At 34.4% G+C, this 26,615-nt stretch overlaps 2 protein-coding genes across 5 annotated transcripts; one reads left to right on the plus strand and one right to left on the minus strand.

Annotated features, from left to right (window-relative positions):
• Positions 1–542: 542 nt before the first annotated feature.
• On the minus strand, positions 543–6,123 carry LOC130901898 (BTB/POZ domain-containing protein KCTD3). Of its 2 annotated transcripts, none has more exons than XM_057813559.1 (3): positions 6,031–6,123; positions 4,689–5,355; positions 543–2,660 (listed from the first exon to the last, which is right to left on the minus strand). In XM_057813559.1, the coding sequence occupies exons 2-3, from the start codon at positions 5,188–5,190 to the stop codon at positions 958–960; spliced, it is 2,205 nt and encodes a 734-aa protein (XP_057669542.1). In that variant the 5' UTR covers positions 5,191–5,355; positions 6,031–6,123; the 3' UTR covers positions 543–957. The 2 variants fall into 2 exon arrangements, with proteins under 2 accessions (XP_057669542.1, XP_057669543.1); XM_057813560.1 differs by lacking the exon at positions 6,031–6,123 and adding an exon at positions 5,468–5,571.
• On the plus strand, positions 3,868–26,615 carry LOC130901899 (acyl-CoA-binding domain-containing protein 5). 3 transcript variants are annotated; one of them, XM_057813563.1, is made up of 6 exons: positions 3,868–3,881; positions 5,667–5,736; positions 21,072–21,264; positions 22,311–22,459; positions 24,745–24,872; positions 26,099–26,615. In XM_057813563.1, exons 2-6 carry the CDS (start codon positions 5,676–5,678, stop codon positions 26,429–26,431), a joined length of 864 nt encoding a protein of 287 aa, XP_057669546.1. In that variant the 5' UTR covers positions 3,868–3,881; positions 5,667–5,675; the 3' UTR covers positions 26,432–26,615. The 3 variants fall into 3 exon arrangements, with proteins under 3 accessions (XP_057669546.1, XP_057669544.1, XP_057669545.1); XM_057813561.1 differs by lacking the exon at positions 3,868–3,881 and adding an exon at positions 5,550–5,608; XM_057813562.1 differs by lacking the exon at positions 3,868–3,881 and adding an exon at positions 5,569–5,586.

Below are 26,615 nucleotides of genomic sequence, written 5' to 3' on the forward strand. Positions count from 1 at the left end.
GCAATTAGTAAATTGGAATTCATGGAACTGTTGGTGATATGAGTACACTCTGTTTACTAGAACTCCACTAACACTCACAATTACACTGTCTGTATCGCGTCACTATAACAAAGTTATTGTCTTCAGTGACCGCACATTTATTCCCACTTCCTTCAGTAAGCTTTTCGGTCTCTGGATATGATATAAGAGATGTGAACAGTTCGATATTTTATTCAATCTATTGTCTGAATAATCCCATTGTTTAAACATAGTGATTCGTTTCAAAAACGTAATACGCCTCTGCTTTTAGTCGTTAATCTGATACAGTAAAGTTTTTAACCTTCAATTTTGATCATTCTGTAAACCTTATCTTCGCCTTCTGGTATCAGCAGCGTTGCCACATTTGCTCTACTTAGCTTCTTATTATATTTGTTCTTTATTTATTGTTTATTTAAATCATACTTCTCCTAGATGATTTTTTTGTAGACATCTGTATCCGTACACCCATATATAATTAGCCATTATTTTGTTCAAACAGGAAGATGTGACTTTTAAAAAAGATGTCACTGATATCTGTTTTTTATTGTTTAATATAAAAGAAAAAGATTTTTTACACAACTTATAAAGAACATAAAATTATTACAAATAGGTATTAACGTCAATTCTAAAATCATTAAAATTGTAATTAAATTCAAAGCAGTAAAAAAGTATTTTCCAACGACCTGCATAAGACAGTCAATATTTCACCATAGTATAGCAAATTAATAAGCATTTGGCACTAGTGCGAAATAAAATCCTGCTCTCCAATTGGATAGTTGATAATTCCAATAAAGGTGAGAATTTTTTTTGTGCTAGGGTAGAATATTGAGTATCTCGTGTAGGTGTGGAGAAAATATAGTGTACAACACTTACTGAAAATGGATATTTCATACAAGTGTGAAAAGATGTAAAATCGCAGGCTGGTCTAGATGCACAAATCTAAGATGAATTTGATGCCTTTTCATTATCTAAGTGTAATTGCTGATTTAAAAAAGCTACGTTACTTGATTTCAGTCTTAAAGCAGCAGCCATATAAGGAGATGGAGACATACAAGGAGTTGAACACAGACTGTTACTAATATCACATTGATCCAACATAAGAAGTAATTCCTGTGTATTTGGACCACTATTTGTTTGATTAACGCTACTACTATCAGACTTATAAGAAATATCTAGAGCGGTTGTCAAGTCCCACATTTGAATAGTACCATTGGAATGTCCAGTGAATATAAATCTTCTAGGTCTTGAGCCCATTCTACTGGAACCTTCACATTCATGAACACAAAATGCACTAACTGTGCTGTTATCCACTGCTTTTATTACACAAATTCTTTTTCCGTTGCTAGCTAATCTAACAAATATTTGGTCTGAATCAGGAACTACTTTTTGTATAAATACTTGTTCATCATCTTGTTCTCCAAATGGGCCACATTCGTTAGCGACTCCGTATGTCATAGTGGGTTCTATAGTCTCTAATGCTACGATTTTAAAAGAAGCTTCAGGTGTCGAACCTGGTTGGGTCGAAAGCATTCCTCTAAATCTTGTTACTCTCCAACTTCTTACGTGGTTGTATTCGGAACAAACTGATACTAGATATTTTTCAGATAGCGTTACTTTGATTACTTTGCTCTGATGGACCGTAAATGTTTGAAACAGTTGAGGTCCATGACCGACTGTTTCCGGGTGCTGTACTATAAGTCTCACAGCACCTGAAGTTGTACCATAGGCAATTTCGATCCAGTTGCCGCATATGTTTGTCTTCGGGGTAAGATAAACTGATATTGCAGTAACTGGTTCGTTATTTGGATCTCTATATAATTCTGTTACCAATAAATCGTTGTCTTTCATTCTCAGAGGAAACTTTTGCATGTCTATGTAATAGATACATCCATTGTTACATCCTAATAATAATATTGATCCTGCTGTATCGAACGATGCAATAGGCATAACATCTTGTGTTTGCCAATGCTGTGTCATGGCGTGCCATACTCCTAGTTTACCGGAAGGTGATAGTGCAACCAATTGACTGCCAATAAAAAATAGATATTCTACTCGAACACAGAGATTGAAGGTACCAATATTTGTGTGAGATCCTGTATCTGAAATTCCCCATAACCTCACTTGACTACCATAAGATATAGCTACCATCTTTGAAGCTTCTGCAGAACCAATTTTAGCATTAATTGCTATTCTTTCTATACAGCTTTCAATGTATGGACTGGTAAAAACCAGTTGCCATCCACTAGAATCTTTCAATCTATAACAAACGACAAAATGAGCATATGCAACAACTATCCAATTGTGATGTGCTTTTATTATTTGTACTCGAAGAGGATCTGCCCAACTGGTTGCTGTAATACCAAATATCAAACCAATATCATTTCTAACTAGTTTATTAAGATCGGCAGAAGAATTTCTAACGTGTCTCAAATCTAATGAAGCCGCCCGCGAATGCCCTCTACAAGGTAAACCACGCAAATCTTGAGAACTTCTACTATAATTGTTTGATGAACCTAATCTTAACTCTAAAGAAGAATTTCGTGAATGTCCGTGGGATCTATTGGGCATATATCCCTGAGAATGATGTGTGCAGCCTAGTTGGTTTTGGTTGGAAGAAATTTGAAGATCGTCTGTCTGTTTTCCTGAAAAAAATATTGGAATATGTAAAGTAGAAAAAATTTAAGTTTGGTACAATTAATTAGGTTAGAGCAAATAAAGGTAATTATTATAATATAGATATAACAACTACCATGTGTGTTGAAACAAAATCTAAATGCGTATTTTGCAAACATACAGGGTGTATCTAAATTCATGTGACAAAATTCAGGCGGTGATGGCTCATATGAAATTAAGATGGGTCCTCAGCCCACCCCTTTCCGAGATAATACCCTTAAAAGGTGGTGACTTAAATTGAGTATTTATTTTTTTTCTTAAATTCCAATAAAGCTAGAAACTTGAAATTCTATTATTTTCGTGCACTCACAAAGGACTAACTACAGGTATTTTTTTAATATTCTTGTTACATTATACGGGGTGAAATTAACAACCATTTCTTCATTCCATATCAAAACTTTTTTTCAAGATGAAGTTTTATGAAATAAAATTATAACTTATAATCCTTGTTTTATTGAAAAATATTTTGTATTCTTAATTTTTTTCCCAAAACCAATAGCTGTATAAGAAAAAAATAAATATCATAATTTATAATTTTTCAATAAATTGAGTGGAAAACAATAAAGATGTAAAATATAATACGATTCAAAATAATGAATAAGTTGGATAGTAAATGAGAAGAGAAGAAAATCTCAGACTTAAAAAAGCAACTGAAGATAAAGTCTAATGAAAAAATGCATACTTCTTGCAGTGTTGATTCAGATAAAAGCAATGATGTTCCTTACTCAGAGTCAGATGATTCCCCTATTATTGATGATGAGTTAGAAGTTAAAAATGTGAACAAGGAAGTTATTAAGCAGGGATATTTTGTCTTAGTATCTTTTGAGGTGGAAGAAGAAACTCACCAAGTTTATAGATATGTTTGTATCATTCAAGAAAAAGTAAATGATGAGATTAATGTCATGGCACTTATCTGTATAGCTAAAAAAACCTTTGTTGCAAATGCAAATTTGTCGGACTAGAAGAAATAGTAGGATCTTTGAATTTACTTGAAATAGTGACTGCGAGTATATTTAAAAAACCTGTAATAGATGTTTTCGAAAAATAATTTTTTCTTGTGTACCTATATAAAACCTGCATATGTCAGATACTAGTAATGATGATTTTTTGTACCTTGTATTAGAATTATACTATTTTATTTATTTCAATTTTGTTATTAGTTTAACAATATTAAGGAACTAGTTCCGGTTGTAAGGATATAATTAAATATTTCTATTTCTCGTTTTCTTTATTATAATTCCATATAAAACTTTTTGATAAAATGTTACAAAAAAAATTTTTTTAATATTTTTTCATCAACATGATTTTATAGAGGGTCTGATAGTATCAAAACAAAGAATTCAAAAATCTTTTTAAAGAGGAAGGAATCATATATTGTAATTTTACACCTCTGAATAAAAAATAAAAAAAAATGGCGGCTGTTGAAAAAAATAAGTTAAAATTAACGTTTTTTTTCACTTTTTTACAATACAACATATCAAATAAAAAAACAAAAAGGATTAAAACAATCTGTCGATAGGTTACAATGAATGACTCAGCGCATTTAAAGTTTAAAGAGCAGCTGTTGATTGCACCAATTTGTCAAAAATTATAACTGGTACTAGTCCCTTAACAAACTGCCTGCCTCTGGTACTTGGTGATGTCTTACTTTGGTCAGGCTATATCTAGTATCATATCCAAAAAAGTAAAAATCTTGACTAGTTCTAATTATGTCAGTTAATACCTACAATCCACCTAATAGCTCTGCATTAAATTTGGAAGATATTTTTTATCTGGCATTATTTTTTTAAAGAAATATCCTCATTAAAGCATCTGCCATTGATGCTCTTACCTTATATATTATATATACTTTAAAACATTTCATATAATAGTTTAGTCTAGATTATTACTGTTTCCTATGTATTTATATTTGGAGTAATACAGGAAAAAATGTTTGATATAATTATTTTAATTACATTTAAGAGCAAACATGAATAATATTAAAATTAATATATTACCGATTTCTCCATCTGAAACGACTTCTGGATGTCTACTTGGGCCAGGTCTTGGATTATGTGCCGCAACTGGCTCTGTGGATTGGTATATTTGCCCTGAATCATGTATAGGAATACATGGAGCTGGTAAAGCTCCATAAAATAATACATCACCACAAGTGGGTTGTGTTAATTCTTCACAAAGTAAAAGTCTTTTCACTAAAGGTGCGATGTTGTAATATTCAGCTTCATGTCGAAGAGTTCGAACATCTATCCCTTGTAAATCAACTTCTCTTGTTCGTAAATAATTTAAAATTATAGAAAATAATTTAGGATCTCTATCAATAAAAATTGCTCCTTTTTCATCCCTTAAACTTGATATACGACCACTTAGTAAAGCTGTAAAAAAGGTATCCGGGATAAGAGACAGAGTTTGTCTGGATGTAGAAAATATTTTTCCGCCTACATTTAAATGCAATATATCTCCGATAGTACCAGGTTGTTGGAAAGTCATGTTAAATAACATATCAGTTATTACTACTTTTACTTTTGCAGCATTTTGTGATCAGTTTACAACTAAGTACGTATAAGACTTGGTAATAACTATCACTGTTTTTATGTCATCGACATCGATTAACATCAAAATTCGAATACTACTAATCGATTAATTGTAATCGAAGCATAACTGTACCTGAAAATAAAAAATATATATAAATTATCTTAATTAGCTTCGAATTTTGATTCATCTAATATCAATAAGGAACCAATTTAGATAAAAAAGCTGAAAATTTTTCAAAAATTACTTCTTAATGCTTGCTTTTTCGCGGCACTGTATAATATACGTCAATTATTGACCCTTGTATGGAGTGGTGCTGTGTTGTTCTACTGATGACAACAAGGAAAAGTCAAATTTAAAGCTATAGTATAGTGTTTAGTGTTTTCTCGTGAGAATTTTAGAAAATTATAGAAAGCTGCGAATTACAACTATATTTTAATTTACAGATATTAACTATGACAACTGAACAAAAATTTAATGCAGCAGTTAATGTAATCAGAAGTTTACCAAAGAATGGTAAGTTGCTGTTTTTCAAAATGGTACTTAAGTGTAACAGTTATCTAGCGACACATTTTTTGATTAGAATTTGATAGTCACATGGTTACAAATTTGGAAATAATTTTTTATATTCTGAATTTATGCACGACATTCTACTCAAAAATAGGTATTTCAGATCTCAACATATTTCACAGACTTTAAAGTACTTAGAGTACTTATCTAAATAAATTAGCATATTCGCTTTAAAAATGAAACTTCTACTATACAAAGGTATTTTTCCTTCAACATGATTAATTGTTCAATCATACATACCTAGGGTTTCAAGATGAATTTTAGAGATTTCTTACAATTTAATACACAAACATCTCAGAGTGGTACATACTGATCAGTATGTTTTTTACATTCTCTTTTTCGATTCAGAATTTTAGAAAGCATGATGATATATTACAGGTTAACATAATTTAGTATCTGAATAGAGATGAAAGAATGTCATGGTTTGAGCGTAAAAGTGTAGATTATTCAACTTTACTTTGAACCTAAAATGTATCAGATCTTCAACTTGGTCTGGCTTTAAAAATACATATTGTTATATATATATATATATATATATATATATATATATATATATATATATATATATATATATATATATATATATATATATATATATATATATATAACAGTATGTATTTTTAAAGCCAGTGGATAAATGGAATATAAAATTTGTTTATATAGTGTAATTAATAAATATTAGAACATAGGCCAATGATAGGTTATTCGGATCCAATTTTAGTGATAGAACCAAATATAATATTCCTGTGGAATGCTTGAATTATTTTATTCATCAGTTATTATTAAAATCAACACATAAGCATAGCTTTTGACAAATAATATTATTTTAAGTATTATTTGACATTATTTTACAAGGGAAACGATTCCTGATAATAAAATTAATTGGTAACTTTTTTATGAAACTTTGCAATGTTTTTTATTAGAAAATATACTATAAACATAGTTCTACATAATACTGATATTTTGGTTTAAACATGATTATTTTATACGCAAACACTTTGGATGTGAAGCAATTCTAAAATTTCACTATCGTACTTGATTTATTTATATTATTTATTTATATCTAAAACTTATTCGAAGGTAAAACAGATTTATAATATGAAGATAGTAAGTCTTCTCTCGTTTAACATTGTTTTTAATGGAAAGTAAAATATATTGACAGCATAGGATGATATTTAATGGTTTTTGTTCACTCTCACTTTTTGCCACTACTACTGATTCAATTTAAAAAGCCATAGGCCTGTATTGGCATGTATGAGTTTACGTTTTTCACATAATCTATAATTACTCCCAATTAATTTGTATTCACACCATCAATAGCTGGTAAAGAATATTTTAAACATGTGCAACAGTAAATGTTTCTTTAGCATAGATACTGTTGCTTTGAAATCCGCTCAAGCCAGTTCAGCGAGATTATCTTGCTGTGACAGGGTGAAACTTTGAAATATTTATGTCTTTTGACTTGGTTGATTTTGAGAACTTTGATTGCACTGCTGTTTTCGTATGCTGAAATTATTAGATGAGTAGTTTCGGTGACTATTGAGTTCAATTTCTGAGTAGTGGGTGTTCCTCATCGACATTGAGAAGGTTGAGATATTGGTCTGAGTTTGTGCACCTCAGATATCTCTTTGTTGTTCGGTATTTAATTTAAGATCAATGCGAATTTGCATATGGTTTGAAAGCGGATTGCCAATTTTATGTTTTAGTGCAGGATTTACAAGTGTGAGATCTAAGACAAAACAAAGGTCTTTGAAAGTTTATGTCTGGTAGATATTATCGGCACCACTGTTATTGGTTTGTAGAAAGCAATTTGAAACAATGACGGTGTTTGACTTTTTTGATATATCAAATAGTTCCTGCAATAATAAATACAATTGGTAACTATTTTAAGGATATTTGGTTTTAGCTGGATTTTGTATCACCATAGTTTATTGTTGCTGTTCGAATTCATTTAGTGGGATTAACTTGATATGACAGGATGGAACTTTGAAATATTAATGTTTTTTGTCTTAAATGTAGTAGATAGTGATTTCACCAGGGCACGTCTCGGTTGTTTTTGAGAACTTTGAGTGTACTGCTGTTCTAGTATGCAGTATCATTAGCTGAGTAGTTTTTGTGGCTACTAAGTTCAATTTCTGTGTATTGTCCACTACCATCTCGATTTGATGTTCCTTATCGACTTTGAGAAGGTCGAGATATTGGTCTCAGTTCGTGCACCTGTTTTATAGAATATCCGGGAAAAAAGTAAATTCATAAAAAATAACATTTTGTTACCTGTCAACCCAGATAAAATGTCCAACGTTCTTACCAGTTAGAGAAAAATTTATATATGGTTGTCTAGGGTTTTTCCATCTTAATACGTCGGTTAGAAGGAAAACAATTTTATTATAGAATTTAAACAATGGAAACACTTTACTTATGTACAATGTAAACAAGAGAACTGAGTAAAAATATTCGTGTATGTGGTTTATACGTAAAATGAGCGGAAGATTGTCTTGATCACGCGGGAAGTCGTCTTAGTTGCGTAATATTTACCTTCTACGTCTTACTTCCGACAGACTCGACTGTTTCGTCGGCTTTAGGCTGCTGAAGAGAACTCGTGTGTCGTGCGTGGCTATAGGATGGAGTAGAGCAATAATCTCAATCCTACATATGTATATATTTTTTGTAAACATAACAGACATGGAAATATTAGCAAATTACCCTATAAATGCTCTGTATAGTATTGCTAATAGCGGTAAATTTCGAAATCATATTTCAGCTTTGTTGGGTGTTCCGTAGTCATCCAGTCAGTCCCCCATTTTTTGACAAAAATATTTTACACCATTACAGGGTATGCAAGTACTAGCGAGCAATTAGAAATTCTTTTTTTATTATTATTTTCACGGTACGCCAATGAACATCACTATTTGCTATCTGGAAATGATTAAGATCGTCGGCTTGATTCGCAAACCTCCATAGCACCAAATTTTAGAGTAGACACAAAAAACTTAACAATGAAGGAAATTGAATGAAGGCTTGACCTGTTATTTTTTTAATAAAGGATAGAAATAGTAGCCAGAAAATAAATTTCGAGAAAATAATTGAAGAAAAACAGTACATGGATTATCGGTTAGCTTTCAACAAAATGAGGGTCTGGAGTTGCGAGGTTTTCTATTTAAATTTTTAATTTGTTTTGAATTTTTTTGAGCTTACACGAGTTTTTTTGTTAGATGCGTTCAGTAATTATGTATCTAATGGTATCAAAATCTTGACATAAGAAAAAAAACAGAGTTGCCTACGTTTGCGACCTAAGCCGACGATATAGATTCTAAAAATAATATAAATATTGAGTTAAAAGTAAAGTTTTCTCAAATTTGCGTAAAGCATTAGTAGAAAAAGCAAAAATATAACAAGGTTGCTTAATTACCCACACAAAAAACATTTGACGATGATAACCTATTTGACCTTGTATATTATATCGACGCGTTTTTAATTAAATATGTATCGATATAACTCACTTCAAAGTAATTTTGTATTCAAGATTATTAATTGAACTATTAAGTTGACTTACTAAATTCAAAACAACTTTGACCTAGTGGAAAACTTGTTGGATTGCCGATGACCCAATAAAATGAATGAAAAATTACAATAAAAATATAAAGACAAAAAGACGGAATCATACATAGTAGGTAGTTATCGAACAATTATTGTGTTCAGAATATTTAAACAGACATAGTATTATACAAATTTTTCGAGAATATTATTATTTATTGAACGAAATTTACAGCAAGCATTCAATTTGACCTTCTCTTCGTGTGTAGCAACGTGATTTTGCTCCACGGAGCTTATGATAAGAGGGGTAGATATCTTATAGACTACAAACTTTCATCGGAAGCACATATAGGCATTACCTGCAGGAGGAAGATAGTACCGACAGTTGGTATGCTTGAGAAAGCCTCCACCATTTTGTCCTCCAAACACTTACTAACATTATACTATTCATTTATCAATTCCCACCTCTCATACCTGACACTAGTGGGGGGGAATGCTGGTGCCACACATCTTCATCCATTGAATGCTCTGCAAAACAAAGCTATCAAACGAGTCTTTGGTTTGCCTTATCTTCAGGCTTATACCTTCCAAACGGAATTTTAAATGTGAGATTTGTATATATATAGCGAGCAGTCAACTTCATACACATATGTTGAAGAGGAGAGGTATACTCCACAATCTCCTTTAATGTGGTGAGGGATATTCTCCATCACAGTGTCAGATCAGTAGACTATCTACGAACCACAACAGCAAGAATGTTGAGAATTGATCAATTGACAGCTGACCCGAACCCAACCTAACCTTGACCCTATCCAACTTCACACTATATTTTTGTTTTATATAGAGTCAAAGTTGGTAATTATGTATTCCAATGTATTCTGATTTTATTAAAAATTAGTAGGCGATAAGCACCTTTTGACAGTTTCATGTAACAGTGACACAAGCGAAAAGAAAGGCGAAAGAAAAACGTGCTCCGAAATTGTTATTCCGTTATTATTGTTATTTGAACGCACTTTGAAATCCTGTTCAATAAATCGAACATTGATCAAGATTGGACTCAATTTATTTGCAACTACAAACCCAAAACCCACTGTAAATTAACAACAGGTTATGGACCCAGCGCAGCTGTAAAAGGGTTTTGTTGTAAATAAAGCCAGGAAAGCGACGGCGAAGTCCAGAAAGCAGTTCAAAACGTCAGAATCGGCACGCAGTCAGGCGACCACATCCGGCTCGCACAGCAAGTCAACGTTGAACAACGCACACGCGTCATTTTAAATCAGAAAATCGCCACGAAAGATTGTAAATTCATTTTGTTTATTTAAAAATTGTCAGAAGTCAGTCAAATTGTAGAATTTAAATGCAAAATGGATACTGTAAAATCTCAGTTGGAGATGTTAAGTGAAGATAGTCAGGGGAATGTCAATTTTATTTCTTGGCGATTTAAATTAAACCTAGCACTTAAGAACAAAGACCTGTTTGAGATTGTATCAGGCACGAAAGTCAGACCAGCAGGTGCTGCGTCAGATGCAACTGTTTCAGCTTGGACAAAGAAAGATGTCGAAGCTCAAACACTGATAGGTTTAAATGTAAACAGTAAGATAGCTAACAAAATTGCTAATTGTAAAACTTCCAAAGACATGATAGACAAATTAGTTAGTTTATATGGTACAAAGACTGATGTAACTTTAGAAACGTCCCGAATCAAATTCTTTACCTTTGAGTATGATGAGAGCAAGTCAGCAATAGAGAACTGTATGGAGATCATGGACTTGGCAGAGGAATTGTCAACTGAAAATGATCCAATGAGGGAAAGTTGGGTCATGACGAGGATTTTGAGTGTCTTACCGCCAAAACTGGCACATTTCAGAACTGCGTGGAACAACGTGACGGGACATGCAAAGAACTTGGACACACTCATCGAACGTCTCAGACTTGAGAACGAGCAGCTTAGAGAACCGACGACAAACGCAGAGGGCAGTACCAGCAACGCTCTCATGGCAAAACGTGGAAAACAAGGGCAGTCGTCGAGCAAGCAGGACAAGTCACAGTTCACATGTTACAAATGTGGGAAGCCAGGTCACGTGATCAAGGAGTGCAGAGGAAAGGCATGTCAGAAGTACATTGAGTATTGCAAGAAGAAATACTCATGTAACAATTGTAAGCAGAAAGGCCACTTCGCAAAGGATTGTCCATTCCGAGAAGAAGGAAATAAGTCAGCAAATGGAAAACCCAAGAAGGCATTTTTGACCACAGCTCTCTCGACAGTGGACAACGACATCTCGCAGGACAGGGCAACTTCATGGTATCAAGACAGTGGAACCAGTCAACACATGACGTCTCATCGAGAATGGTTTGTACAGCTTGTCGAGCTGGACGAGCCAATCCCAATTGTGATCGGAGATTCAACTAGGCTAGATGGCGTTGCAGTCGGGAACATTGAGATGGAGGCTTTTGATGGTCAAAAGTGGTACCCAGTGGTACTTGAAGATGTGATCTATGTACCAAATCTCAACTTTAATCTTTTCTCAGTCAGTCATATGTTAGACAAGGGACATGTACAGAAGGCAGATGAAAACGAGTCGACATTCCATTGTAAGAAAAGCAACGAGGTTGTGGCAGTAGCAAGGCGCAAAGGAAATTTATACAAAATGATGCTCAGAAGAGAAGGACAGGAAGAAAAGGCAAGTTTGATGGTTCAGTCGATCAAAGTATGGCATGAAAGACTCGCCCATCAAAACGTGAAGTATGTGAGGGACATACTGAAAAGGAAAGGGATCAAGTATGTTGATGACTGGAATAATTATGTGTGCACAGGGTGCGCATATGGCAAGCAACATCGATCCGCACATCCGACCAATCCCAAGACAGTCCAGCAGCCGTTAGATCTTGTTCATGTCGACACTGGAGAGATGAACATCCCATCTCTGGGAGGAGCAAAGTATTGGCTCATGTTGAAGGACGACTTCACTCACTACCGAAGCTGTTATTTCATGAAGACGAAAAGTGAGGCCCCTGAGAAGATTGCAAGCTACCTGAGACTTGTAGAAAATCAACTAGGAAGGAGAGTGAAGAGCCTGAGATCGGACAACGGCACGGAACTGAAGAATGCAAAAACGAAAGAACTCATGGACAAGTTGGGAATCTTTCACACCTTTACGAATGTACACACGCCAGAGCAAAATGGAAGGGTTGAAAGAGAAATGAGAACTATTGTCGAAGCAGCCAGGGCAGCGATACATGAAGATGGATTGAACGAGAAACTATGGGCAGAGGCAATGAACCACGTGATCTTCACGATCAACCAGACAGGAACCAGCAACGTACCAGGAAAGAGTCCAGCAGAATTGTGGTTTGGAAGGAAAATGAAGATTGAGAAACTGCGACCTTTTGGCTGTGAATGTTATGTGCTGACCCAAGCACAAAAGAGAGGCAAAATAAATAGAAAATCAGAAAAGGGAGTTCTGGTTGGCTATGACATTGATTCGCCCTGTTACAGGATTTACATGAAAGAGAAAAGAGAGGTCACTACTTCAGACAATGTAATCTTCGACGAGGAGAGGATACGACAGAGGCAAGGCACTGAAGTTGAGACATCGGCAACAGAGGGTACACTTGAGAAGAAAGAAGAAAGCAGCAGTGAGTCAGACGAAGAAGAAGACAACTGGACGACTGGAGAAAGTGCTGAAGAGGAAAGTGAGAACGAAAGTGGGACACAACCGCCAGAAGAAGAGCCAGGAAGGAGAAGTTTGCGAGATCGTCGAACTTTGCAACCACCACCGAGACTGAAAGACTATGTACTTAATAACAGACATGGAGGAATGAGCGCAAAAGTAGCCATGATTGGTGAAGCTGAAGACATTCCGGTGAGTCAGGCACTTAAAGATGAAAAGTGGAGAAAAGCAATGCAGGAGGAGTACGACTCGCTAATGGAAATGAAAACTTGGGAACTGGTGGACTGCCCTGAAGGAGTGAAACCTATCACATGTCGGTGGGTACTTCGAGAGAAAGCAGATGGAAGATACAAGGCCAGACTCGTAGCCAGAGGATTTGAACAGAAGGAAGGAGTGGACTACAAGGAAACATTCAGCCCAGTAGCCCGCCATGCATCGATTCGACTACTACTAAGTCACGCAGCGTCAGAGAAAATGAAGTTGGTATCGTTCGATGTGAAAACGGCATTCTTGTATGGAAATCTGGAACAAGTCATCTACATGAATCAGCCTGAAGGATTCGACGATGGATCAGGTAAAGTTTGCAGGTTGGATAAGAGTCTTTACGGACTCAAGCAAGCCCCAAAGATGTGGAACGAGAGAGACACTACACACTTTGTAAAGAAAGTTGGCCTGATCAACGCAGATGACGACCCGTGTATTTACTACACCAAGGACAAGAGCATATGCTCTCACTCTTCGTGGATGATGGACTGATAATTGGGAAAGATGAAAAGAGAATATACAGACTTTTGAAGGAGATAAGCAAGGAGTTTCAGATCACTTACAGTGAGAAAGTTCAGGACAAGTTGACGTACTTGGGCATGGAAATCAAGGTCGACAAAGATGGAATCTTCGTGAATCAGCCTCGGTACACGGAGAAGATCTTGAGGAGGATGAAACTCGAACAGTGCAACCCAGCATCCACACCGATTGAGCAAGGAATGATCACCAAGAAAACAGACTTCAAGAACGACGAAGAACTACCGGCGAAGAACAACTATCGCGAGGCGATAGGGAGTTTGTTGTACCTCGCTACAATATCTCGACCAGACATCAGTTTCGCCGTGAACTACCTCAGTCGATTCTGCAACAATCCCATGAAAAGCCATCAGGCGATGGTGAAACGTGTATTCCAGTACTTGAGAGGGACAGTGACAGCAGGAATCTACTTCGGAGGAGGCAAAGAACTCGTAGCATACACCGATTCAGACTTCGGAGGAGACCCTGAGACAGGAAAGTCGACAAGTGGAGTATTGGTGATGAGAGGAGGACCAGTAGTCTGGTACTCACAGAAGCAGCGTTTGGTAGCGACTTCAACCGCAGAAGCCGAGTACCGAGCCGCAGTGTCTGTGATTGGAGATGTGTGCTGGATCAAGAGACTCGCACTGGAACTTGGTATCCTGGAAAGTGATCAGCCGATCACTCTGAAAATCGACAACATGTCAGCGATTCACATGTTACAGAATGCACACGAAGGAAAGACAACCAGAGGCAAGAGACACATTGAGATACCACGAAAACACATTCAGCAACACGTCGGCAACACTGTGACACTGCAACACGTCCAGAGCAGCAAACAGATTGCAGACATTTTCACAAAAGCACTCAACAGAAAAGTTTTTGAGACACTTCGCTGTAAATTGATCAAGGAGGAGTGTTGAGAATTGATCAATTGACAGCTGACCCGAACCCAACCTAACCTTGACCCTATCCAACTTCACACTATACTTTTGTTTTATATAGAGTCAAAGTTGGTAATTATGTATTCCAATGTATTCTGATTTTATTAAAAATTAGTAGGCGATAAGCACCTTTTGACAGTTTCATGTAACAGTGACACAAGCGAAAAGAAAGGCGAAAGAAAAACGTGCTCCGAAATTGTTATTCCGTTATTATTGTTATTTGAACGCACTTTGAAATCCTGTTCAATAGATCGAACATTGATCAAGATTGGACTCAATTTATTTGCAACTACAAACCCAAAACCCACTGTAAATTAACAACAATAGGCCAAAGATCGATTGCATTTCAAGAACTAAGGTACTACAATCAGCTGCCAAGAGGGACTAGAACTCTTGTGTGAACAGGTTTAAATAAGTGAACCTTCGGAAGCTGATTCAGCAAAACTTTTTTAAAAGCTTGTCAAGAGGACACTGTACACTATTGTTTAAAAATACTGTAACCAACTTCTTATTTAATTTCGCTTTCAAGTCCCATAAGGCACTACCTGTGCCCCAGGTACTATATGTTAACAAATTATGGATATTTTCGTTTTTGTTAATTTTTGTTTCAATAATAAAAAGGATTATTATTGTTACTATATTTGCGAAATGTTCTTTTGTTATCCATTAACGTATAAGATATGAATATTTGGTATCTTTCCCGTTAATCATCACTGAGAAAGCTTCATCTGGGGTAAGTGGAATGGTTTCTTTAGCCTTTTAAGTCTTTCGTCAAGCGTCTTATTCTATCAGCCGGAGTGGTCAACACGGCTTCAGAGACAAGTTTTTCCCTCATCCTTAAGTTTTTTGCTTACAGCTTTCAAACGACGAGGAAAGTTTTGCAGTCTTTCGACGTTTTGTTCTCTTGCTCTTAGAAATTTTGGTGCTGGGCTACCACGGAGACGTTCATATGAGGTCCTGGTTGTAGCCTAACACTCGGATCCTTTTCTGTCTGGGTTTGTTGAAATATAAATCATATATGAATCTATCTGTTTTCCTTGCGCATTTGATCAAGTTTCGAATAAACGGCGTCTTCATCAGCCTCGATTTTGAAGTGTCTTATCAAATATCTCATAAGATACCCCGTCAGCTCTGGGCGCCCCAATCGGTCCTTTTCATAAAAAACGTCAAAAAGTTGCCTTCAGGGGCCTTCTTTGTTATACCACCACCACCAAAATAATAATACTTAATAATAATAATAATTAGGGTTCACACCAGCAATGAAAATTTAGTGGTCCAAAAGGACCACCTAAGTTATGATTTAGTGGTCCAAAAATATAACGTGGTAGACAAAAGTAAAAAAATTAACATATGCATGCTAAACACACTTTTATACATATTTTTACGGCATATATAAATTCTTTTATGCAAAAACAGCACAGTAAATATAAAAAATAGGTTTTTTTAAAAATATTTTGGGCGACAAATTTGTCGTCGATGTGTATGATTTTGGCGACATTTCTTGATGATTTGGCGACAATTGTCGCTATGTCGCCATGCTGGTGTGAACGTTATTAATAATAACGACGAAATACAGTGTTTTGAAGAAAAGCAATTAAAATTAGACGGAAAATGCAAAAAAAATATATTTTCAAAAAATTCTACATACATAATCTCAAAAAAGATCACGTGAAAATCATAAAATTTATTTATGAAACATATATGTAAATAAAAGTATATAATGTTTTTCACAATTTTGTATCGAAATCAGCAATATCTTCATTTACCTAGACCTCCACAAGAACTCGCACAGGTACGAATAGAGCATTTGCCTACTCGTTCCCAATTCGCGTCGATTTCTTCTCTTGGCATTTCGCCACATGGATTCAACTCGCTGCGTGTGAGCTCCGGTTTCGAGATCAACAAAATTTTCAGAGTGATTGACCGTATAGTGCTAAAAATTCATGCCTGGCAGTGTAGGAATCGTCCCATACGCCTTTTAATACTTTTACAAATAACAGTCATAAGAGTAGCTTCTGTTCTGTCCGGGACCGCGTATAAAAAATAGTCACCATCTTCACGGCATATTCCTCCAAAAACCCACTGATGAAAGTACATCCTACCGCGATTGTACTTTCTTTTCGAGAAGCACGACTCGTCAATCTCCACAGTCATGCCGGGTCCCCCGGTCTTCCTTTTATTTCGGAGCAATGAGTTCGCACAAACTTCCCTTAAATAATTCCTCAAATCGCTCATAGCCTCACTACTCATAGCCAGCTTTCGTTCTAAAAATTTAGATATATGAAAAGAGCGATGGTCTTTAGTGATAGTCTGGTACACTCCAACTATGTACCGATCCTTAGTCCCTTCACCTCCCTACACGAGCGTTTACTGCATATCCACCGCTGATTTAACAGTCATAGGATGTTTCTTCCTGCAAAAACGCACTTTTTTTATTATACCACGGTCTTGAAAGAATTTTACTGCACCTTCTTTATCTCTTACACGTTCTAACGCACGGACATGTCTTTGTTATAAACTAACAGCAACTGAAAAATAATTCGAACCTAAATCCAAATTGTGAAACGAAACCGAAATTCAATCAACAAATAACAATAACAATTATCAACAATCGAATGTAAGCTTACATTTTCCCCCTCGCCCAAATAGTAAATAAACAAATTACAGTCCCACGCGAAAATTTCCGACTAATGCCGCCTAGTACTATACCTTTCAAAATTTTACAAAATTTCCAAAAAATTAAAAATTTTTTTCACACTCTCCGCCATTGTTTTATGTAAAATAGTCTTCCAGACACTTTTATTATTCATATTTCGCAATTTCCGTGGTGGTGGTATAACGAATAAGTATCGCCTTCTGGTCATCATTTTCACTGTAAAAAATAGTACGACTACAGATAGGAAACATAAAGAAGCGAGAGGCAAAAGTAAATAATACAATAATATAATAATAAATAAAAGAAATAGTAGTATAGCTTAAGATATTATCAAATTATCAGGTATTTATGGATAAGGTCCAAATAAAACCAGTACATATATCTTTAAAACGCATTTGAACGCACCTATAAAATCTCATTAATTTATTTAGGAATGTTTAACTAATGTTTTAGTTATTTACGTTACGCCGGATATGGTCTGGAAATTTTTGTGGATTTACACAAAGTAAAATTATAACAAATTTTAAATAAAATCAACCATTACTTATTTTATTTCTTTATATGCGGACTATATTTGGATATAAAAAATAAAGCACATACCTTAAAGACGATTTCTGAATCACTAATTCGTTTTTTTGGAATTCTTTACAACACACAACCACTGCTTGAAGGTTGACAATATGCTGAACATACCTAGATGTATAAAGGCTATAAGAAAGTCTGTGTTCGTATCCGACCGAAAACTCGTTCTACCTGCTCGAAACTCAGAAAAGACGTGCATTAGAACCTTACCTAGGCAAATTTTAGGAACCATGTTTTTGTTTTTATAAATTGCCGCTTTTCGACCCTCTGCGAGACAACATTTTCGAGAATATGAGTTAAATTGGGTAATTGCAGTTTAGAGTCGATTCATTTCAATAAAATATATGTTTATTATTGAAATATGAAATTTTATCGTTGATTTTTGAAATAATACAAATAAATAGCGGTGTAATATTCCGGCTCTAGGCCAATAAAAAGAATTCTTATTGACCAGGAGCTCAAATTAAAGAGAATATCATTTATGGCCGGCTATCGAAATTAATTGATATCTCTAATTTTCAAATAAAGTGAGTTTTTATATTCATCAATTTCCGGAGTAAGCATAAGACGTAAGCGTTAACCTTCAACGTAACTATACACCACACTGCCATTTCCAAAATAAGTGTTCTAAGGACCCTGCATGAGCATTTAAATATGACAATTAGTGCAAAGGAGGTGCCTTGAATTCTCAGGGCAGAGATTTACCCTCAAGACCAAAATAGTGTAATTCTATTAATTGTAACAGGTGATGAAACTATGATCCGACATCCAAAAGAGATTCCACACACACGCATTGGAAAGTAGAGCCTTACCAAAAGAAGCAAAGGTCACGAAAAGCAACCAAAAAGTAATGGCTATAATATTTTGGAGCTGCGAGATATCAATCTTATTGGCCATAATGAATCAAATACAACCGTGAACCCGGCATATTACTCTGACTTACTAACGCTGTTACGTCAAAAAATTATCAAAAGAAGCGCAGCAAAAATTAGCCGAAGTGTGTGCTTGCTTCATGTCAATTTCATTCCATATTGATTCGCTTTTCAAGGCTACTGTACTTGAATGTGACTTTACACAGATTGAACAGCCACCATATAGCCCTGATCTGGCTTGAAGATTTTTTCTTGGCAAAGCTGAAGGTCGAGTTAAGTGGTAAAAGATTTAATTGTAATGTACGAACATTTTGAACCTAAAGATGTATCAAATTTTTATAATGGCACTAGCGGAGCCGACAGACGTCCTGCATGATATACCAAGCGATTAGGATATTGACCAAAGTAAGAAATGAAACACAAATAATATAATAATTTTGTAATTCTTTATTTTGAAATAACATCAATTTTTCTAAAAACAATTGTTTGTTTAATTTTATCTTCATGCGAGTTGGTGAAAAATATTTTTACTCAATTCCTGAGGATTTAGCTCCAGCCAATTCACCTTTATATTTCAGTACATGAAAGTGTTGGCAATGTTTGTTCATAGCATCGGTTACAATTTGTGAATGTGAATAATAGTCGATGTCTTAAAATTAACTGAAATGCGACACCTGAAATATCAAAAGACACCGTACAAAAAAATTGAAATGTCAAAATAACGAAACAGACTTAATATAATACACTCAAACTAAAATGTCGAAAAATAAACGAAATCCTATGCACGTAACTATATCTGAATATAATACGCTCAATATTTATGTAAATGCGATATATATATAATATAAAAACACAGCGTACAAAAAATTAAATGCATTGAATGACTACATACACGAAATGAATGAAATGATTGCATAAATGCATACACAAAAACTCATTCAAGTCGATTCAGCAGTTTACTTGCGGTATAGATAAATAATCTAGATACCTACTGCAGCGCCATCTGTCGGAATTATTTGTGAATCTAAACCATCCTCGAATCCACTTGAACACACACAAAAAAATTCATTCAAATCGGACAACCCAGATACCGACTGCAGCGCCACCTGTCGGACTTTTTGTGAATTTTAACCATCCTCGTCAACTTGAAAACACACAAAATAATTCATTCAAATCGGTCTAGCCGTTTACGAGGATTTCACTGTCAATACTCGTAGAATTATATATACCGGTTGTTTTTCAATAAAAAGTAAATGCAATTTGAAAATATCTTCATTTTACTGAATGAAAATCAAAACAAAAATGAGCAAATTGTGTAAATAACTTTTTATTGGGGTTGTCCACATCATTCTCTTCGGTATTAAGTTTTCTGTAAGTTTTATTTGAAAGTTTAATGCATTTATTAGGCATTTAACAGTTATTTTACTCCGAATGTAAAAAAGTGTATTTTGGAGTTGAGTTTTTTCTATTTTACGTAAAAACTATTACAGTTACTGAGACCTATTTTATTCAATTTTTCGGGTTAAAATACGTACAGACCAAAGAAATTTGCATGACAATTTCAGACTCGCTTACGAAGCGTATTTGGTTTGTTATACCAACTTTTTTCCTTATATTTAGCTATAGAATCATTTCCCGAGATATTGGAGTGCTATTCCGAAACACCCTTTATAAAGATAGAAGCTTTAGTCAGACGTTCTGAAAAGTGTGTGAGAATATATTGAAAAATAATCATAGTTTTTTTATTTATGATTTTCCCTTCTATGTTAGCCTAAGAACTCATGGACCGTGTATTTGCGAGTCACAGTCCCCAATTTCATCTAAAGCGGGCCACTTATGATAATGCGGAGTCATACGACAGGATCGTACGACGGTGTTGTACAATTGAAAATTTGGCGAGGACACACACGGTACTACGTACGACGCAGTGTAGTCACACCACAATGTAATATAAAATAAATAAAAATAAATTAAATCGCAGATTTTGTGCAACAACAGGCTCATGAGACGGTGCTCACTTAGTCAATTGGTACAATTTAAAAAAATTCTGTTATTTTAACAAGAATGAACCGGTTAGAAGTGAAAACATCGATGCAATTGACGGTGTTGTACTGCAGCAGTCAGATCTGTCTGAATGCGGTCAAATCGTACGATTTCGTTGAAGCAGTATCGTGAATGGTCCGCTTAATAAACAAACAGTATTCCGAACAGAAGTTTCAAGTTTTTGTTTCAATTATTTTAGGATCATATCAACCTAGTAACGATTTGATGTTAAGATTTTATGGTTATTATAAACAAGCTACAAATGGTCCCTGTACTGGTTCCCGTCCGGCATTTTGGGATCTCGTCGGTAGGGCTAAATATGATGCATGGAAAAGTCTTGGTGATATGTCTAAACAGGAAGCTATGAATAAATATGTTAACGAACTTCATACGTGAGTAACAATTACAAAAGAAATTAATAAAATTGTGAGCTGCTATTATAGTGTGGTCATGAAAAAATGTAACTGTTGGTTATTACAAAAATTAATGTTGATAATGAGTCGATTAGAGGTGTTATATATTACTCCCTCCACTACTCTTTTTACCATTACTCTCCATCCGATTCTGTTCTCTGTTTTTTCTCGCCACTCAGCTAATTCCGCTCTCACTCAGTTGTGACGTTATAAGTTTAATAAAAATATTGAACAGGTGTCTGCTTGATGATCATGAGGTCATAGTTGCCGGAAACGTAGCGTGTGCTGTTATAATACAGTTTTTATTTATTAGTTACACATAAAAAAAGATCATTTTTCTACATAAAAAAATGAATTGAATAAATTTTGCATCTCGCAGGATTGTTAAAACGACCAACACTTTGAAACCATTTTTGTTGTATATTTGAATTTCTTGGCTTCATAAAAAACTTTATCAGGTGTTTTAGCCGTGGTATTTTTACATCCTGCCACAAAACACAATTTATGTACTATTTTTCAGATTAATCAAAGTTTAATAATAACGCTTATTTTAGAATAACTGTCGTATTTACTTTGTATCAAATTTTCAGTGTTTATTTTATACCTATGACGTCACGCAATATGACGGTCTTATTGAAATGTTTAAACTACCTACCAAATTTTTGAATTTTCAATATTTTTTTCCCTATTAATATTGATCAAAGAATTAAAAGAAAAAACCCTATTATGTAATATGGAATTTCACAAATTACGGCTTCTGAAAATTTAAAAAATTCATTTCTCTATTGTATATTGTTTTTGTATCTACCTACTTCTGAAATGCAATTTTAGGTATTTAAAAATTCTAGGCTTTAATTTTTGGATTTTTCAACTTTGCAAAGTGAATTAGATTACCTTTTCGTTTACCTGAAATATCCTCGAACTGAGTGGGCGCATTCTTATCTCAACGTATTAAAAATCGTCACGAGTTTTAGGGCACTTCGTCATAGAATAATATTCTTCCTAAAGATTGAATTTCATTTTAGAATAGTTGAAACTATGAGTTATTCAGATAAAGTCGCCAATTTCTTAGAAGCTCCTACCAATGAATTGGACTCAATTAATATTGACGATTTAGAGCTAATAGCTGGAGATGTTTTGGAGAGGGTGAGATCACAGCCAAATTCCCCTTTGGGTAAGTAACGTTCAATTTATCAATATTTCGATTTTTGCTAGAAGTACGAAAAAAAGTTGTTTCAAATAATTTGGATATAACTTTACTCTAATTAGCAAAACTTATTAGTAAACATTTAAAAGGTAATCTCGTACCTTCATTAATGTTGTACATTATTTTAATGACATGAATTTAAGTCCTAGAAAGATGAATAAGCTTTTTGCATGTTAGACCAAGGTAGAAGCCTTCAAAAACAATAATAGTAGGGTAAAACTTTTTGAAAAAGGAGGAGAATATAATAAAAATTAATGAAAAAAATAATTTACGGGGATCTGAGGTCGTGAAGGAAAAGGGGTGAGTTTTTAAGGGTTTTCAAAATTTATTTGAAAAATTCAAGTTTTTCGTTTTCAATTTTTTTTCACGAAACTTATCTTCTTATGTTCCAAATATATTTGAATCAAAATAATTCTTTTTTCACGTTGTTTTGACATAATATCGAAAAAGCTCCCTAATTTTTAAACGAAAATTCTCCCGTCAAAATATCAGCTTTAATTTAAAAAGTCATTGAGACTTTGTTTCGTTGAAATCTCTACTTCCTGATGGTGTAAAAAATATTACCATCACCATGGTAAATTTTCTCAGAAAAGTCATCCGAAATTGTTTTCTAATCATTATGTTCAATTTTTAGGCTTATAGGCACAAGGTTTGGAGCCGCTCTACTTCCTTCCTCCATCTAATTTTTTTCACGGCTTTTTCACACCAGTTCTCTATTCCTATTCTTTCTAAATCTTCTCTACATGCTTCTAACCATTTACAGACGCCCTCTTTTCCTTTTTGCTTGTTATCCCTTTAACAAGGATCTTTTCACCCAACTTTCTTCGTCCATTCTGGCAATATGCCCCATCCAACGGAGTCTTTTTTCTCTGACCACATATCCCATCTCAACTTGACCATACAGTACTTTTATCTCTTCTGTTGTGCTTCTTCTTCATTCGTTTTGCTCTCGCACCCCTTCGAAAATCCTCCCTAGTTCCTTTCCCATTTAGTCATACTTGACCGAAAATAAATGTTGACATATGTTATATTTTGTTGTGAATTCGTCTTTTTTCGATAACCACGTATGTTCTTTTAAGCACAGTTAAACTTTTTCTTCTTTGCATCTGTTCTACTCTTACCTTCCGAGTTATCACGATCCAGTTTCTTCAAATTATTTATTACCTTCCGTTAGCGCGACAGCATTTCATTGAATGATTTATCTAATTAGACTGAGCACAAAAGACAAACGCGCGACATACTCGGCAAGCCGCGGGGGTAAGTGACACGTCGGCAGTGTCTTACTTAGTCACGCACGAAGCGAGTCAGACACCGCCGAATCAACAACGTCAACGGCGACACGGAACAAGTTTAAACCGGCGACGGAGCGGCGCACGGTGTTGTAGTCGCAAAGCGATGGAATAGCGACGGATGCATTTAATTTTTAGAAAAACCGCGGAAATTATTGCTCTCCGGGAGGTTACTTATTATAACCGGAGTCTTCAGGACAATTTGGGAGGGTTGGAACTCTACGTACACTAGACAAGAAAAATAAAATTTCCCTACAATGGATTCCGGGACACACTCCAGAGCACACACAATAGATCTTTTGTGTCGCAAACCCCAAATCCATACATACATACAACCCTATGTACGGACGCTAAGCCAATGCAAAAAAACCAAAAAATCAAATCACAAGTAACCCTAAAATTACTACATTATTGTTACAATAATACATCAAGCACCCTGTATCGTAAATAACCTACTTACGTTGAAATTATCTTTATAAACTTTATAAAACAATATTCCTTTTACTGTCCTTTTTCATTGCATGACACCATTTTTTCTCTAATTTTTCTCCCTTAGACATACAATACAATATTTATAACGAACCTTTATCGATCTATGCTTCGATATCCTAACAAAAAATACAACAAATGTAGCTTGTCGGGCGGAACTCGATCGGCGCTGGTGACGTAAGCAAGCGTTTGACGCGTTTCAAGAAGAAATGAGAGCGGAGTAAAAATATTGACGTGCGGTAAATTGCTAAATTTCTGTCACGGCGTGCCGAATAATTAGAAAATTTAAACCAGACATCGTATTATGTGTCTTGACAACAGGTTATTGTAATGCGGTACTTTAATCGACTTATTTTTGATATTATGTACCCTGAATTATTTTGAAAAACTTTCATTCGCTTTTTTCTTTTTAAACCTAACGTAAATCGAAATATTATTGTACTAATACGCTGAATTAATTTTTAAATATTGCAGCATCCAGAGAAGGTTCTCCAATTCGGTTTGGATCTAAAAGTGCTAGCTCTACGTCAACTCCTTCTGTCTCTCCTAGTACACCAGATGAATCTGATCACAGTGATGATGAATATATTGACACAATCGAGGTAATGTTATTTTCTAACCTGTATTGTTGAGGATATCTATCAAGTATCTATAATAATTGGTATAAATTGAAAACAGATAGAGTGCCGAATTGTACGTACAATATACAATTAATAATTTAATATTTTTAAATCAATTTGAAGTGGAAACTTCTTATTGCTACTACAGAGATCGACATCACATTATACGGATCATCTTTCCATAACGAAGTTTGTCCTTTCCCTACATATATTATATTATATGGTACTTGATACATCCTTACTCGATAAAAATAATTTGGGTCCTACTTTGAAAATTTTATTCCCCAATAATTTGGATTTCAACGAATTGTTTCATCACTTCTTATAGGAACTAACCTCATTTCTTGAGATCTGTTAAAAATATAGTTAAGTGATTCAAATTGTTTATGACTATGAAATCTAACCTCAATAATTTTGTAATCACCGATAAATTGTTTATATTTCGTTTCTACTGATTTTATAATTATTTATAGTTATTATTGTATACGATAAGATTTAGTATTTAAGGCAGTTTGTACACGGATGCTGGGTTCTTAATAGTTTGATATTCCTCGAGTACTTTAGTCAGATTGTTGAAACCAAAAGTAACTTTATATATTCTCAATTTACTGTATAAATTGTTTTTTTAACACAGTAGTGAATTGAGTTATTCAACTAAATTGTAAGGTAGGGGTCATTAAAACAACTTGAGGACCTTTTCACATCACGTATATTTTAATAATGTAATGAATTATCTGTCTACTAGCTTATAATACGTCGATATTGCTTCCAGAAAACATAATTACGTTTTATGAAATAAAATTAAATTTGTAGTTACTAAAAACTACTTTTTAGAAAATATAATTTTATAACTAAATTAAGACTTTACAACTTGAAAACTGAATAAAATTTGTTTTAACAATTGAAAAAATGTAAAAAGGTAAAGATAAGAAGTGTGTGAATTCGATTAAACATTCTACTGGTGTCAGGTTTCGTATTAGGTTCCCAAAATTATAATGTGAGTCGTGTGACCGACACACAAATGGCGCTGCCATTGTCAAATCCATATGACGTTTATGAAGTACCAACTTTCAAAATAAGTAATGACTGTGGTGTGACAAATAATACTTCACACGCTTCAAATCAACAGCCAATGTAGACTGAAGTACAATTTTCTTAGTTCATATGTTGTAGCTATGATGTTATTTAACGAGTATTTTTTCTTTTAGAATCCTGTTCCATTAAGAAATAACACGTACAATGAAACCATCCCAAACGGATATGTTAACAATTCTCAAAGTCAACATATTGCGAGGCCAAAAAGTAAATCAACTTCAAATATTGATATATCCCAAGAAATCACAAAAGCAGTTCAAAGTCTTCGTGTAGATATTGAGAAATTATCACAAAAAGTCAGTACTTTGGAATCATCAAAAACATCGCTAGTTGCAAGACAAAGGGGAATGTTCTCAGGAGTATCGAAACAATTTTTGGTTTTTGTAATAATTTGGCCTTTTATCACTCACCTTATTTTAAATCGATATTATTCTAGACGAAACTAAAGCTTAGTAAAATAACGAAAGGACACAGACATCCTACCGAGTATATAATCACAATGTCTTTGCAGGTTTTCAGAGATATTTCAACAGTCATAATTTGTGATGAATGCCATACATGTTTTACCAATATTGTTTTGTATTATAGTTATTATTAACACGTTCACATTAACATTTATTTGTAAGAAAA

The sequence above is a fragment of the Diorhabda carinulata genome, chromosome X, assembly GCF_026250575.1.
Source record: "Diorhabda carinulata isolate Delta chromosome X, icDioCari1.1, whole genome shotgun sequence".
NCBI classification, from domain to species: Eukaryota; Metazoa; Arthropoda; class Insecta; order Coleoptera; family Chrysomelidae; genus Diorhabda; species Diorhabda carinulata.

Bases quoted from the DNA above. Each gene is read 5' to 3' on its own strand.
- LOC130901898 (XM_057813559.1), bottom strand. From the start codon at position 5,190: ATGTTATTTAACATGACTTTCCAACAACCTGGTACTATCGGAGATATA. The intron at 2,661-4,688 runs GTAATATATTAA...TATTTTTTTCAG, and splicing joins CGTTTCAGATGGAGAAATCG to GAAAACAGACAGACGATCTT.
- LOC130901899 (XM_057813563.1), top strand. From the start codon at position 5,676: ATGACAACTGAACAAAAATTTAATGCAGCAGTTAATGTAATCAGAAGT. The intron at 21,265-22,310 runs GTGAGTAACAAT...ATTTCATTTTAG, and splicing joins TATGTTAACGAACTTCATAC to AATAGTTGAAACTATGAGTT. The intron at 24,873-26,098 runs GTAATGTTATTT...TTTTTCTTTTAG, and splicing joins AATATATTGACACAATCGAG to AATCCTGTTCCATTAAGAAA.